This window comes from Coturnix japonica, chromosome 1, assembly GCF_001577835.2.
Source record: "Coturnix japonica isolate 7356 chromosome 1, Coturnix japonica 2.1, whole genome shotgun sequence".
Taxonomy (NCBI): Eukaryota; Metazoa; Chordata; class Aves; order Galliformes; family Phasianidae; genus Coturnix; species Coturnix japonica.
The window spans coordinates 157,292,677-157,309,393 of NC_029516.1; the positions used below are offsets into that span (position 1 = coordinate 157,292,677).

General features: G+C 42.4%; 1 protein-coding gene across 1 annotated transcript in view; it reads left to right on the plus strand.

Annotated features, from left to right (window-relative positions):
- The window catches only part of FLT1 (fms related receptor tyrosine kinase 1), a 99,531-nt gene that overhangs the window by 41,221 nt on the left and 41,593 nt on the right, over positions 1-16,717 (plus strand). The window contains exons 11-12 of the mRNA XM_015852074.1: positions 7,776-7,890; positions 16,453-16,561. Coding sequence (XP_015707560.1) covers positions 7,776-7,890; positions 16,453-16,561 — 224 coding nt within the window. The remainder of the gene's footprint in view (positions 1-7,775; positions 7,891-16,452; positions 16,562-16,717) is intronic.

Below are 16,717 nucleotides of genomic sequence, written 5' to 3' on the forward strand. Positions count from 1 at the left end.
CATTAAGTAATGTACTAGGATCAGTTTTGATCTTTTCATTTAAAAGGATACATCCAAACAGGAAAAAATATCAAGAAGGACAACAAATAGAATCAAAGGAACTTTAAGGAATGTGAGGAGTGTTTGAGGGATGAGTAAGGAGGGAAGTCAGGGCTTTGTGGCCCGAAAAAAAATAGCTGACTTGTGAGCTACACAATAGAGATTTACGGACTAGTGAAGGACACAGATTTCTGGGTCTCAGTTGTATATGCCTTTTCCAGTTCAAGAAGTAGGGGCCATGAAATGAAACTAGTAGGTCTGCAATTCGAAATGAAAAGGAGATGATTGTCCATTCAGTGGATAGTAAATCTGTGAAACTCCTTGCTAGAAGGCTTTGTGGGTGCTAAAAGTTTGACTGGCTTCAAAGGGAGATCACTTGAAGCCCTAGAAGAGAAATCCACTGGGACTTACTTAAGTGTAGAAATGGCCTCGCTTACAGGAAGTTCTTGAGCTGATAATAATTGGTGACTGGGGGAGTATTGGGAGGAAGTATCTGAAGTTAGTCCTGTTCTTACTCATCCCCAACCATCTGCTTGTGGTCATTGTTGAGACAGGATATGGGGTAGAAGGATCCTTGGTCTTATGTCCACGTCTGTCACTATTTTCTCTTCCTGTTTTCCCTCTAATCAACTCCCCTCTCTCCTTAAAAATGTTTCCCTCCATTCTTTCTCATCCCTTCTTTGTTTTCTGCCTGCACTTCCAGTCCCTGGCTCCAGGCAGCCCAGAGCTGCTTTCAGACTCCTACATGAAGTGAGGCTGAAAACATTCCATCTTGAAAAATACCTCAGTGCAACATTAGCCCTTTCATCTTCTCTGCTGATTGCTGGAAAATTGGAAGGGTGTTCACCATGCTTCCAGCTTGTCAGCAAGGTAGAGAAAATTAAGGATGGTGTATATAGATTAGAAAAGAATTGCTCCTTTATAGACCTAGAAGGATCCAGTCAGGACAGCAAAGAAAAAGAATGGAATTTCAGTATTATAAGAAGGAAGGTGCTGGATAGACCTGGATCTTGGAAGGGTATAGGCATGAGGGGATGCCTCTGAGTTGAGTGAGCTGTTATGAATGGCTTGTGCGTAGAAAATAACTTATTCCAGAACGTTCTGAATAAAATCCTAGGCTGTATATCTAGAGCTTTTTTTGTTGTTGTTGTTGTTCAAATTGGAGGAGATTTCTTCCTTTCAGTGCTGCCATAAACTATTAAAATCAAACAGATTTTCCCAGAAAGAAGTTCTAGATGTTTGTAAAAACCCCATCCTTTGAAAATTCAGTAGTTCCAGCCAACATGCAGCTCCTTTGGGAAGGACATGGCTGGTGAGAGAAAGTGGAGGCTGAGTCACAGTGACCACATGGGAGTGAGAATGATTGCAGCCTAGCAAAGGAGGGAAAGGAGGTGAACAAGGAAGGAAGGAAGGATTGGCCAAAATGCAATCATATTCTGTGTCCATGAAAACCGCTAAGCAGTGTGAAGCAGGAAACTGAGGGTCAAGAAGAAAAATATAATTATCTGATAAGAAACTCAAGGTGAGAAAATTTCAGGTCACATCAGGATGTGCAAACAAACAAATAAACAAAAAAAAAACAACAGAAAAACTACTTCCAAATGCTGAACACTCAGGAGTCTCAAGTTTTTGGGTTTTTTTTCCTATGGGAATGCAAACACGAAGTGATGAAGGAGTGAAAGATGGGACAGGTGGGACTGCTGCTGATTTTTGTGCTTCTTTTGATCAACCATCTTTCTTTGGCAGTGCCCTGGAGTATTTCAGGATAAGCCATAAAGTTTGTAAATGATGACTGTGAAAAGGAAGCACCATGCTTTAATCTAGTTGCATGGAGATTAACAGCAGGAAAGACAGTGTGCAACTGGCAAAATTTCCTACTCCATAACTCCATAAAGATACACAGTGAGGCCATGAATGTCATATACCCTGCTTCTAATGAAGCAGTACCAAAGATGCTCACTGTGAGGATGGGGCATTAAGGATATCTTGAGTTTTCCCTAAAGAGTGAGCTTTCCCTCCAAATATCACCTCAGTTTTGTCATAGAGCATCCCACAAAAATAACTCAATCCTCACTCTGGCAACTGCACTGCACCAGGGTTCCAACTAAGCCTAATGCATGGGGATGATGAGAAATTCTTTCCTACCCAAAACAGCAGGGCCAGCATTTCAACCCAGAACGAGTTATTTTTGATGGAGAAATGGGAACTCTCGTAGATCCTACAGAGACAAGCACATTATCACGTCGTAGCCAAAGCTGGCAGGGAGCCAGGGCATGTTCCCCCTCCCCCAGAACACACGTTTCACAGCCTATACGTGCTCCTTGTTACTATTTTCCCTCTTTTGTTTCCGGCTTCACTGTGACTCAGTGTTCCCCAGAACGTGTGGCCACGCAAGCCCACTGCCACCAGTTGTGCGGCACTGAGCTCTGAGGCACGGGGCAGGCAAGGCCTGTGTCATTCAGATGCTTCTGATAACCTCCAAGTGGGAAACAGTTCCTATATGTTCTTTACAAGTCCAGGAACTCCCAGAGTTCCTGTCTTGAACGTAGTGCTGTAATCATTGCGTCTCAGAAGACGTGTCAGCTCAACTTGGGTTTGTAACAATGCTGCCCTGCCACTGCAAAGAATCGATTGCTGTCCTATAAAGGTATAGGTGCTGAGAAAACAGAAATAAAAACAAACATTTCTGGTATTAATCACTCTCAAAAATACTTACTGTTGGTTACAGGATGCCTTCTTCTTGCTCCTAGCACAGATGTAATTGCCAAATACTACATCAACAAATAGACATATGATGGGGACTGACAGTGTCTTTGCTAAGAGGAATAGTTAAGAAACTGGTTAGGATTTTACACTGGAGAAGGACTGTGAAGGTGTAGGAGGGCGTAAGGAGGGGGGAACTGGAATGATAAAATCGATAATGTTATTTTTCCAACTGAAATGGAATTGAGGCATTCATGCTGGCATTTGACACCAGTTGAGCATTGGTAAGCATTGTGGCATTGTCTACAGAATGGAAAAGAAGATGTGTCTGCGCACAAGCTGGGCTTGGGTCTTTTGTGTAGGACTCTGTCATGCAGAAAGTCACATCTATAATCATCTGACGAGCCCTGTACTCTGGCTCCTGGGCTCTGTTGTAGGCAAAACTACTTTTATTCTGATACCAGTAGTTTCACAGGCAGGACCTCAGTTTGGAGCTGGTTTGTAGTCCCATTCCAGTGAAATATATCAAGATGACATGAAGTACACTCTTACCCTGGAAACTTTTCCCCATCAGTGGTTATAAATATACCACACTATTGTGCTTGGCATGCTGTATGCTAATAGAGGTGAGGGCTCTGAAACTCATTAGGAAAGGGAGCGGGCTGCGGAGCAGTGTGAGGACAGTGTGAAGCTAAGGTTGATAACCATGGCCTTGTCCAGAATAGGCCATGGGAGTTTTCTTATCTCACTTTGGCAGGAGGTGCTGTTAGCTTCCTGTGCGAAATCAGGAGCATATGCTGCTTTCCTCTTGTTGTTTGGCTTCCTCCGCTACACAAGACGGTTCCCAGCACTGTGATTATCTTTGCATCTTCAAACATGGCACACTCTGCTTCCTCAAGGCTTGATGTATTCTTGAGCAGCAGGCTGGCTCCCCTCCCCCCGACCACTTCTCCCGGCCCCTCTTGGTGCCAGCACCGCACATCACAGACGTTTTTTAAAACCCAGATTGCTTCCGGTTGCATAAACACCCTCTGTCCGCCCAGAGAGGGGCAAACTCCCTAATCTGCATGCACTGTATGGGTCTCTGGGCAGCCCTTGGAGATTGTTCTGCTCCTGGCATTCCCCACAGGCCCCCCCTCCTCGTGCCTCCCCCCCGGCTCCACTTTGCCTGTGCACACTGGGAATGCACATGCAAGCATGCACACAGGCACATCTCAGAAACCACTTACTTGGGACAGCAGAGCAGTACACAGAACAGGATTACCTTGATCTGAGCTTACATAATGTTTATAAGCGTACCTTTGTATGCATGCAGTATTAGCATTTCTTATATACAGTCTCTCTATATATGTGCAGAGCTATGTTCAGCCACAAAGCAGGAATGCGTAGAAGAAAAACAGGTGTAAGAGCTGCTTAGAAACGTGCTGGCAGATATCAGCTTATCAGCCTTTGTGCACACTGTGTGCTTTCTCATTAACCTCATGGTAACCCTGCTGCTAACTTTGTGAAGATGCAAAGCAATGAAGATTATCCCAGCAGAAAACCAAGTCAGGAACATGAGGATAACTGGAGTAAGAGCTCCAGTGTTTGCTGGGGGTTTCCCTGCAAATAACACCAGGTTTTGCTACAAGCAGGAAGCCCTCTCTGTTTTGTTTAGTCAGTAGTTTGGTGTAACTTATAATTTCTTTACAAGACATAAAAATGCATAGCTGATTTGTATGAGGACACACGACATGAAAATCAACTGAATTAACTGGATGGCAATTTGATATTTTGGCCCCGGACAGAGTGCAATTTTATCTTTTCCTTCTTGCTTCTCCATTCCAAGCATCTGTACTGAACACAAACATTCAATTTGATGAGTTCACAGAGCCTATTCCCTCTTGGTTACAAATGTCTGTTGTTGGGAGATGAAGGCAGGGCTCCTCATTGCTCCCATTTGCCCCAGACCCATCTCTGCCCACTAATCTCAAGCTGTACCTCATATGGCACCAATGAAAGCAAGGAGAGGAAGGATGGCAGAGTAATAACCCGAGGAACCCGTGTGGGGGCCTGCAGCCGTGCTAGTGCATCTGAGGTTACAGTGAGAGCGTTTGGCAGCTGAGGAGGGAAAGCATCTGTTTCTGCATCCAGAGGAATGAGGCTGAGCCTTGTCCCAGGGTTTGCCTGGCAGCTGTGCTGCAGATGATTTGCAGAGGTGTGCTGAGCCAGCAAAGCATGGGGTGAAGTGGCAGAGCGCAGAGCGTCTCCTGCTGCATGCCATGAGCTGCCAGGTAATGTGCTCACAGCTGGATTCTGACTCCTTTATTAAGCCGGTGGACAACTGCTATTAAATGCATTTGATTTTCTGCTATAATTGCGTTAACATTGCAGTCAGCAGGTAATGTGGTATGTGAAGGCAGTGGAGCTCCTGTATGCGCCTCCAGGGCTAAAATTTCACCTAGAGTTTTACATGTGTGTTTTTCTTATTATTGCAGTGTTATTGTAACTATGGTGGTGGTTTGTATTATGGTATTAATGAGTAATCAGCACCCCATTGTGCTAGGCATTGGCAAAGGCATTACCCTGTCCTCATCCCTCAGATTCTGCAACCTAAATACATACATACAGTCCTTCTCAAGACAGAATATAGTAATTACTAAGCTTATGGATGTAGAGCTGCAGGAAAATAGATTGGAAATACCTTCTGGAGATACATATGCAGTTTCTGAGCATGCATTACACCTTCTTTCCATTGTTTACTAAAAAGGGACTCAGTGAGGACTTTTATTCTAAAAAAGCACAACTTTTCAATATTATAACAAAGAAACAAATAAATTCTCTGGGAGAACAAACTAATTCCACCTGTTTGAGAGGAATGACATTTTTGAAGGACTTAGTAAAGATCAAATCAGTAAGAATGAAATGAAATGAATCTGTCTGTACAGAGATTGCCCAGTCACAAGGCTGTGCCTTTGATTCTGCCTCTGTGTGTGTTTGTAGTGCTGGAATCCTGAGAGAACTACACAGAGTGGTAGAATCATTTGAGTTGGAAGGGATGTTCAGGGATCATTCAGCCCAGCTCCCCCTGTAATGAACAGTGACACCTGCCATGGCATGGAACTGTTATTGGCTAATATCACCAGTACCACCTGTGTTCAGGTCTTGTTAAAAAAACAGACTTCTTAAAGTATTAAATGTGCAAAGTAAATGGCAACTACTTTTCTGAGTAAATGTCAAGCTTATTTCCCTTTTGAATACATCAGCTGTCCTAATGTACCACTCTTCCATCCACCCTGGCTTCAACAACAGTGTATTAGGAGTTGGCCCTCAAACCAGAGCCTGATGAAGTGGTTGTGTAGCTCAGGCTTCCTTCCCATGCTATTGCTCCTTGCTCTCTCTCCATGCATGGATGACCATGGCCTGCTCCTGGTTTTTGGCTTTTTTAGCTCACTGAGACTCTTGATGCATATTAAGGAATTTGGGCACACAATCATGTATCTGTGCTAACGATTGCAGTGTAAGTTACTTTACATGTAATTTTTCTTTAAGCTGCACTATCTTCTTAGATGGTGGTTGATTTGACGCAGTGCTGCACAATTAAACACAATATAAAGTCATTGTGTTACTGATACTGTAAACAACACAAAGTTTAACAAAACTGCACAGTTGGCTGAAAGGAAATAAACCTCATTCTTTAGTCAGGATTGCATCAGTTGCTGTGATGCAGTCAGCAGCCTTTCAGAACTACTTGCTTATGGGTACTATACTCGTTGTCCGTCACATAGAGGGAAATCCAGAGAAGCACTGTGTTTGAGAGACCTTGACCCTGACTGATATTTTAACTCTTCCATTGATGCTGGAGTTGAACAAGCAATATCTAAATGCTGGATGAAAAGCAAAACTCAGTATCCTCAAAGAGTAGGGATGGACAGAATGTAAGAACCATTCCAATGTGTTTATTTCCCATGTGTACTGAATTACACTTTGGGAAACATGTTAGAATTCTAAACATTTGTAAACAGAATTGAGAAAATGTAGTATTTTTGGGGATCATAATAAAAACCTACACAAAGTTAATTCATAGAATCATAGAATAGCTTAGGTGGGAAGTGACCTTAAGATCGTCTATTTCCTACTCCCCTGCCATGTGTAGAGCTGCCAGCCACCGAATCAGGTTACCCATGTACCCATCCAACCTGGCCCTGAATGCCTCCAGGGATGGGATATCCACAGCTTCTTTGGGCAACCTGTTCCAATGCCTCACTACATACTGGGCAAAAAATTCCTTCCTAACATCTAACCTAAATCTCCCCTCTTTTAGTTTACAACCATTTCTCCTTGTCCTGTCGCTATCAGACTGTGTAAAATGTTGGTCTACCTCCTGCTTGTAAGCTCCCTTCCAGCTCTCTGATCATCTTTGTGTCCTCCTCTTGGACCCATTCCAACACCTCTGCATCAATCCCCAGGCTTGAGCGCAATACTCCAGATGGAACCTCACAAGTCCAGAGCAAAGGGAGACAATCCTCTCCCTTTTCCTGTTGCCATTCCTCTTTTGATGCAGCCCAGGAAACTGTTGGCATTTGGGGCTGCAAGAGCACAAGGAATGGATCTTTAAACAAATTAAGTGTTGTCTTAAGCTTAGGACTGAAAAAAATATAAACTCAAGTTTGAAGCCAAGCCTAAATCATGATAAGGACTGACAAGTTAGGGGCACTGGAGTCCTAATTACAGGATTCACACAATCCTATAATTAGGCTTTAATTGTAAATTCTGACCTCCCAGTCCACAGTGAGTGGAAACATTCAGACTTACTCCAAAAATCCAGTGTTCTGGGGGCAGCTGTGCAAATGAAGCCAGTGATCCGGCTTTTAGCATCAAGACTTCGTGGAATGTAGTTGTCCTCGCCTGCTGGTCACAGCACACTCAATTTCCCCAGATGATTTTTGTTCCTAGAAGAACAGTTTTGGTTTATACAAGCTGCAATTTATCAATGAAATCTCTATTTTTTTTCTATTTTTTTTCTTTCTTTTTTTTTTTTTTTTTTCCTTCAGGCGTGGCTTTTGCTCTCACACTGATGGATCTTTCAACCTGAAAACTGGCAGCAACATAGGAAACAGGATCCAGAGCATCATTGAGCGAACAGCCATCATAGAGGGCAAAAACAAGGTATGATTCCTAAGTGCAAATGATCTCTCTGTGTTAGCTGGAGCAATACTTCAAACTGTTGTTGAGGTTACAGTGGGAAAGCCAGTATTTCTATATTACATTTATAATATACTATATTATATATACTATCACACAAATGCAAATAAATTCTACATTTGCGAAGACAGAGATGTGTTATCTATCTGCTGAGATGTAGAGATGTACTGTTCCTGCATGCTGACCTATTAAGGTAAGTAGTGTAATTATATATATCTATCTAAGCTTACTTAGAGCAGGCCTGCAGCACGCCAGCACACCTTAGGAGGAGTAAGGCAGGGCTCCAGGCCATCTTTGCTTCATTTTGTGCCATTGCACAATTTCCTGTTGTTTTTCCTATGAGAGTAAAACTATTTACTCTCATCTGAAAGTTTATTCACAGATGCGGTCCTGGGTTATTAAATGACCAAGACTTTTCTTTCAATAAAAATTTTAAAGGGACAAATGAATCCAGATTACAGAAGCAAAGTTTAAGAGAGACAGACTGCATGGTGAATGTCGCCCTATCTGCATTAACTGTCCATTGTTAGGTGTCAAGTCCGGGTCAAGCATAAGGCATGAGAAGGGACAGGCACTTCTGAAGGAGGGCTGAAGTAAACATGCTTTTGAGGGTCCATGGAGAATTCTCAGTTAGCCAAAGCCTTTAAATCAAGATGTTTTGCTGGAGGATGCCCTAATCAGCCACACTTTTCTTGGCTAGACACGATGCTGGTTTGATGTGGTTGGGCAGCCCTTGCCACAGAGGAGCTCAGGAGTTGGTGCACAACGCTGTGTCGCCATTACAGCATCTGTGTTCAGATTGGTTTGGTCTGAGGCAGGAACAACAGATGAAGTTGTAAACCTGAAAGCCTACCCTATTCTAGAATAGTTATTTCCAAGGACACTGAAACACTTCTCATAGTTCTGAGGACACCGGAGATACAGGTGTTCTTTCCTTGATGTCTTCTTTCAGTCTTTTGCATGTGAAAATGGATACAGTTTGTAATTACTCTCACACCAAGGCCCTTTCACACACCATGGAATAAACACGGCTTTGAATGCAGCCAAGATTCATGCCTGGGACTGAATTTTCTACTGCTGTTGTATTACTTAGGCAGTACCACAGGTGTTCATGGCACAGTTCCAGCGTGCAGAAATATGCTGGATCCTAGTGGGGCATTTGCTCTATTTCGTTGGCGCCCAGTATATGCTTAGAGATCAAGGCAAAGATGGGAGCAAATGGCTTCCTGGGAGATACTATTGTAGGAAAGCACATGAAAACTGACATATAAGGAGAGATTTGCAGGAGGAAAGGGAAATCATTTGAAGCACAGGAAGACAGCGTATTCCAAAGGGGGAGCAATGAACTCATGAGAACCAGTAATTTTCCAGAAGAGATCAAGGTACGCTTATATATAGATGGTGCCTACCTGCTTACAAGATCTAACAACCAGACTTCATTCGCCTTGTGTGCTCTGTGTTTTGAAGACAGCAGAAGTGGCTGAAATGTCAAACCGGCTTCCAGTCAACAGCAAATAAATTCCTCTGTGGAGGAAGATGCTGATAATGGGTCCTTGTGGCAGAACTGCAGGTTTTGTTTCGCATCTTTGGCAAGCAGTCCCTTTTTTTATATATATGTATATCTTCCCAGAAATGAATGAAGAAATGATCTCTGCATGTGTTACGTGGAAAGTTTTTCAGCAAAACATAGCAGTTCTCCTCATTTTTCCTCATTCTGTTTAGTCTATCTAAGTAAGGCCCATCTTGCATTGCTTTATCCCTTCTGACCCATATGAGGAAAGGGCAGTAAGTGAAATAATCTCTTTTCCCAGATATTTCAAGTTTTCTTGGTTGCAGTGCTGTTCAGAAGAACATAGCCTGCAGATAATGGCTTCCACCAATCTTCTGACTTGCATACTATCCTTGCTTGAAACACGCACATCATCTGCAGTTTTCAAGTACTTAGCTTGAAGTCAGTTCTTTCCACTTCTGAGAACTGCGTTTCAAAGGTTTCTTCATTTCTGTTGCTCTTCCATAGCTTTCCAGGCACAGCTGGACTGCTATTGTAAGTAGAAAATGCTCTCTAAGCCTGGGTTCCTGGCCAAAATAAGTCGCATGATTTGTGTCCACACAGCTGCTCTAGAGCATCCAGGATATTTTTTTTTTCCTCTGTGAGAGTCTATAGCTTTCACTCTTTGCAGTCCAAGGTTCATTCTTGGTCTCCCAGAGCAAACTCAAAGGGACGCAGTCCAGACAAAACCCTTCCTGATGGGCTGGGATATTGTAAAGCTGTTAATAGCACTGAGTTCATTGAATACAGCATGTCATCACAAGTGTCTGGCTCTGATGAAGTGTGACTGTGAGTAGCCTGCTACTGCAAACAGCGAAGAACAGCTCTCCAAGGCACTTCCACATCAATGGAGTCCTGCTATCTAAACAGTGTCTACCCTGCTTCCACATCCGAGCATAGCAAGCATGGTAAAAAAAGATCTCAAACTCAATGGAAACAACAAAGTAGCAGGAGACAAAGCAGTAGGAAGTCAACGGAGAGACTCAAAAATTGCACTTTTGGGTTAGCATGAAAGGAAAAATGGGGATGTCCACAGGATATTATTATGATCAAGGGAAGAGATGAATGAGGAATGCTCAAAAGGTTTCTTTTAGCTCTCAAGGTAGCTGTTTTTGCCTTAGTCAAAGACCTTGTACCAGTTCCTTTGTTTCCTGTCTGTAAAGCACCCAAGTCCCTCTGAATGTTTGGCCTTTTGTGGTAGTAGGTTGATTGGTTGTTTGTCTGAGGTTATCAAGGTAGCCACAAGTATATTTTTAAAGTTAGAAAAACCTCAAACCCTGTGTCTGCATGGTTAAAGTAATGCAGAAAGCCTGCCCTGGTGACAGAGAAACCGTGACAACTGTGTTTTAGTAACATTTCCGTTGAAGCCTTTCTAAACAGACATTGAGAAACTCAAGTGGTATAATGGAAAAAGTTTGTAACAGAAGTCATAATACTTCATCATAAAATGACTCTTGATTTGATTCCCCCACCCAAAGTTTTCGTTCTCATTTTGTAGGAGATTATCAGTGACTTCCTACAAAACTGAGCTATTCTTAGGCTTGTAAACACATCACAGACACTCCCTTGTCATTCAACTACTAAAAGCCATCACTTCTCAGAGTTCTCAGCTAAAGCTTGCTCCTACCTGTAGCTCAGGGCTAGTACTGGTCATTATTGTTTTTAGCATCAGTGGTTTGTAGTAGTGCCAAACTGTGAATGACCTGCAACAATGAGATACAAAGAGCTCAGTCACTCATTGGTAACTCTGCAGTATATACGTGCCCCCTGTGTGCAGTCACTGGGAACACCACATATTGGTTTATCAAAAGCTTTGAGAGAAGGAGGCAGTACTGCTTGCACTGGGAGCTGCAGGAGGGGCTGTACGAAGATCCTGGGGATACAGAGTGTACAGAAGAGAGCCAGAAAGGTGTGTTCAGATGAGTTAAAAGAGAAGGTGTTGGTCAGGAAGAAAGGACGAGAGTATCAACAGAAGGAGATAGTAGATAGGAAGGCAAGTGTGCATAAACAGTACTAATGCATGAAGTTATGTTTTATCATATACATATGTACATATATAGCCTTTTATTTCCACTGCATTAATAGCTTACTGATCCACACTTTTAGTGGTCCAATCCTCTTTGAGAGACAAAGCTTCCTGACTTAAGGGTAACTGGAAAGTAATGACCCTGTAAGAAGGTTCTGTAAGACCAAACCTAGTCTCACTGTTGCCCACCTTTAGATTGACTGACAGTGATGGATCATCCACCCATATGCTGATTGTGGGTAGATTCAGAAAGTGTGACGGTTCAACACAGAGGTGGAGAGTTGGTCCCTTTTGGACGTGATAAGAAACTGGAATGGAATATATGGACTAGTCCATCTCCTCAGAATCTTCTATGCCAAGCCTTAAACCTCTGTCTCTCTCCCATGACCTTGTCTTACAGATGAGAAAAGGAAGCTTATACTGTGTCTGACTTGAGTCCCTGGGTATACCAGCTGACTGGCCAGCACATCCATGTGGCCAGTTGGTTGGCCAACTGGCACACAATGAGCTGAACAGCTCATTGCAACAGCACTCATTTTGGTCTTCCTCGTTTACTGGCAGATGGTTTTCATGAAACACTCATGAAGGCTCATGAATTTATCTGTCCGTTTTGGCTGCAACTGGGGCATTGCTGAGGACAGAGAACTTGTATAGAGACAGGCAAACAGTGTGAACTTCCTAGGAAGCCAGACTAAGCATAGTGCTGGGAGCACAGCCTGCCTCCCTTTCAGCACATTGTAACATCTCTTGGGGCCTTCCCGAGTGCTACTAGAATTGCTGTCAGCACTTTCAAAAAGAGGACTCGAAGGTGACAGCTGAGCCAAGCACTTGGTGAGATGAAAACCAGGAGAACTTGGCACCTGCCTCTGCTGAGCTGCATCTCCCTGCTGCAACACATTCCCTCCCTTGGTGCACACAGGAAAGCAAAATTTTACTCTATGTAGACCCTTAGAAGGAGGGTAGGAGGTACCTGTGGATCTGAAGCCATCTGTATCACGATCTCCCTATGGGTCAGATGGAAGCACTCATTCTCAGCCTGCCCAAGAGTACAATGTGATGCAGAGGGAAACAGGATCTCTGCTGTTAAACAGCAGTGATTTACCTGACTGACTCAGGGGAAAGAAGGTGCTCATCCGTACACATTTATGTCCTGCTATTGTAGATATTTTGGTGTTTATTCTGTGAACATAGTGGTGGTTCTGAAGGTGAAGCATGGTGTCCAGATGTCTTGCATTGAGGCTTCTTTCCAACACAAGGCATGCAGATGATATGTCTGGCATAAGCAAAACAAGGCAGCGGTGTACTGCCAATATTTCAATCTGTATCTTCCTAAATATTATCCTCTTATCCAAAGATAAATCCAAGGGGACAAGGAGAGCATATATGTAGGAAATAAACCAAATCTTTCAACAAATGTGTTTTCTTAAAATCATAACTAGAAGGGAATCAACAGTGTTTGGCAGACTTACACTAACCTGCTTGGTGCTGAAAGGATATTTTACCTTTTAAATATATGAGCACTGAGAGAAGCTGGCAAAACAATCTCTGAATGGAACATGTATCTGCATGTGTCTCCAGAGGCTTTCTAGGAGTTAGGAACAAACTTGCTGTTTGCTGAAACTTCCACTCACTCCACTGCCATCAGCTGGAGCGGTAGGAATCCTCTATGTAAAGTACTATGGGAAGAGAAATTCAAGCAGGCACAGCAAGGGAAAGACCAGACCAATGTGGTCCAACCACAACAATCATCCTCTTGCTTTGCAATGACTTCTGAGGTCTTTTCCTCAATAGTTTCCACCACAAATAGATCTGTAATTTCCTCTTCCATCTCAGGCTTTCTGCTTTATACCTCTTTCATTTGTTGGCAAATGCAGCAGCGATGTGTGATTCGTTTCCCCAGCCCCTGGCTCTGAACTGAGTCTGTAGCATGGTGCTTCAGCTGAGATGGGTGCAGGAAGAAAGGATCAAAGCTTTGGTGTTAAACAGGTCTTGTGGACAGACGAGCAGATTCAGTGTGTTAAGCATGCCTGGTAGGATTTGCTCCACTCTGATCATGGCAAAGCAGTTCAGACTTTCTGTATATAATGTGGTTGCAAATCCATGGCTTGAAACTCTTCGTTGCAAAGATAGGTGATACAGAGGTGCAAAAATTTGCATCTTGCTCCTTTTGCAGTAATAGTTGTATAGAGAAACTACGCAGCACAAACGGACCTAAAAACCATAATTACTCAATAAACAGCAGCATGCCAGGCTTAGTTTTGTATATACTGCTTCTCTGGTGGGTTTTGGCTGGCATCCACAGTGCAGAACACAGACTGAACCACTGGAGGGCTCACAACCTGTTTAAACAGATGTTATCTTATCCTTGTGACTTATTTATAAACTAAGAGATTTATGCAGAGACATTTTGTCTCTAAAACACTCTGTTTTGTTGCAAAGTCATTATTGCTTTTGCTAGACACTATGGCTATCTCTGCATTACTCAAGTAAATATGCCATTGGTATGGCACTAAGGACTGTGTTCAAAACATTTGTTTCCCTTGCTCTTCAAATGACGATGGTCGCATGGAAGCTGCCTGCTGGGAGTGAACCTTAGCCTGTCCTAAAGTAGCATTTGGGACAATGCAAGTTGGTCAAAACCAAAATAATGTTAGGAACAAGGTAGCAGTTTAAATCATTGCATTTCAGTACGTACGAATGTCTTGTAAAGTCTTTTAATGTATAAGAAAAGGCATCGTCTACAAGCAGTCTAGCCAGTAACTATGGTCATGCTGCTTGACTATGATTGCAAGTGACATACTGAACATAATAGAAGTAATAATCACATAGTTGTGGAATGGAGCAGCAAAGCTCAGATAAAATAAATATTTTTTTCATTAAAATCTAAGACCTGATAATGTTAGGGCAAAATACAGTTTGATGCTACCTTCAAAAAAAATCCAAAATATTGAAGTACTTGTGGGAGCAGTAATTGGCTTGCATTTTTCAGTCACATAAACAGTCTGGTTCTGTTTGTAGTAGGATCAAGACAGGTGCCCTGGAGTCAGAGATGGAAAGTCTTGTTCTCCTTCACTGTTGTTTTATGTCACAGATCATTGCTACCCAGGCAAAGGGTCTCCAAGGTAGCACAAAGTGACACAAGAAAAGCTGGTTTTGTTGTGGAAAGGCTGGGATGGCAGACACAGCTTTTAGCCACCCACATTAACCATCTGGCAGAGGTTGTCGAACTTCCTTCTCAACACGATTTCATCAGCATTGATGAAATGGCTGCAATAATCCTGCCTCTGGGCCCTGTGTCCACACTGTATGAGATGATGTTTAAAAATTGGAAGGAATTGAAAGAGAACGACAAAATACAGACATGGCTGGACACATGCTTCATAATTAGGAATTTGAAGAGGCCAGCCTACTGAATTTAACAGAAGAGCATGATTTTTTTTTAAGGACTATAATTATATGTCTGGTATTACTGAGCCTCTTTCAGAAGACCCAAAAATATAAATTCTAGGTGGAAATGAGATGCTGTTTAGTAGTGGATAAGTAGGTGGCCATTGAGACAGCTTAGCGTAGAGGTGCCATTAACGTCAATAGTTTTGAAGTGGGATAAGGCAGCTTTCTAAAACAAACAACCTAGCCAAAATCAAACAACCTGACTTCACTGTGTTTGCTTGCATAGGAAGAAAAGTAACAGACTCTTTCCACCACAGAATGTTTGGAAACCAGAAGGTCTACATTATTTAGGGATACAGTAAGGACTTTGGGGATTGCCATGAAGACTCTGAGTAGGAGACACAGAAGCAAGCAAATGCTCAGCCAGACCTGATGTAAAATTGTAGATAACTGATTCTTTACCATTGACTTATCTTGTGCTTGTCTCAGAGCCCCTCCAGTCAGACAGACTTAAAAGAATGTATTAATTGCACAAAAATTATTTTGAATACTTTCAGAAAAGGCAAATAATTCCAAACAACAGGATTCCACGGCCACACAAATTATTTTTATCACAATCCCAGTTCTTCTCATAACTTTAGCCAAAGTATGTTTTATGGAAGAACTGAAGTGGAAGCAGACAGAAACTTAAGCTGCTATTGTATCTGAGTGTATGTCCTTCTGCTGAGCCCCCAGTGAATGCCCCTTGTCTCAGCTCCAAATCAGACTGACACCTTGGTTGTCTGTGCATGACTTTCTTCTTTCACTTAGTGCCCAAGACATTATAGCGTGGCTTTCCATCACCCTGAAGGTATAACTATAATTACTACAATGTTTTTTTCCAAAGGCACTCTGGTTATCATCCCCTGGCCTGCCAAGGTCTCGTCTTGTAAATTATATATATATCACTTCATGAAAATATGTAGTATGCTGAACCTCTTAAGATGGTGCTAGGATACAGTGAAAAGGACTGCAATGTATTATTACTTAATGTTAGAAATACTAAGTCCAAGAATAGGAGAAAGTCCAAAAGAGAATGAGTGAACTTCTCTTTTCCCATGTCATTTCTCATCTAACACTTACGAGAGAAAACAAAAGAGAAATGAAATGCATTGAGTGATAAACTTTTTTCCCAGCATTACTGAAGTGCCTGAAGCACTCCCCATCCATTCCCTTTGCAGTCTGGCTGCCCTACAGTGTGGTCATCTCCTTGGGCAAATCATCTTGTGTCACTCTTTGTCTTTTGAGGCTTATTAGCAGCAAGAGACAAATCAATCTGAAAGACATTCAAAGATTTTTGGCTATGACAGCTCTGATAATATAACTGTCTATCAAGGAGCTTGTTTCCTATTATTCTTTCTAAACTTTATATGATGATAACTTTGTTAAATAACTTCAGTGGTGTCTGTCACATAATGAATGGAAAGACTGAAATAGGGCTGTCATCTTAGGAAAATGAAAAGGGAAGGTTTAACCGAGCTCCTGATCCAATGAAAACTGAATATCATCTATTTTTTTGCAGACTGCTAGCACTCTTGTTGTAGCTGAAGCCAGATCTTCTGGAATCTACAGCTGCGTGGCATCCAACAAAGTAGGAAAAGCCGAAAGAAACGTCAGCTTCCTTGTAACAGGTACGATCTACTCTAGTCCTATGATTATATTTGTGATGGATTTTTCACATACCTAAGTTTGGGTGGTGTTGTGATATGTGCATTTGTAAACTTACTCCATGCTTATTGGTGTCCCTGGAAAGGATTTGTGACAGCAGCTGGCTTGAATTTGTAAGA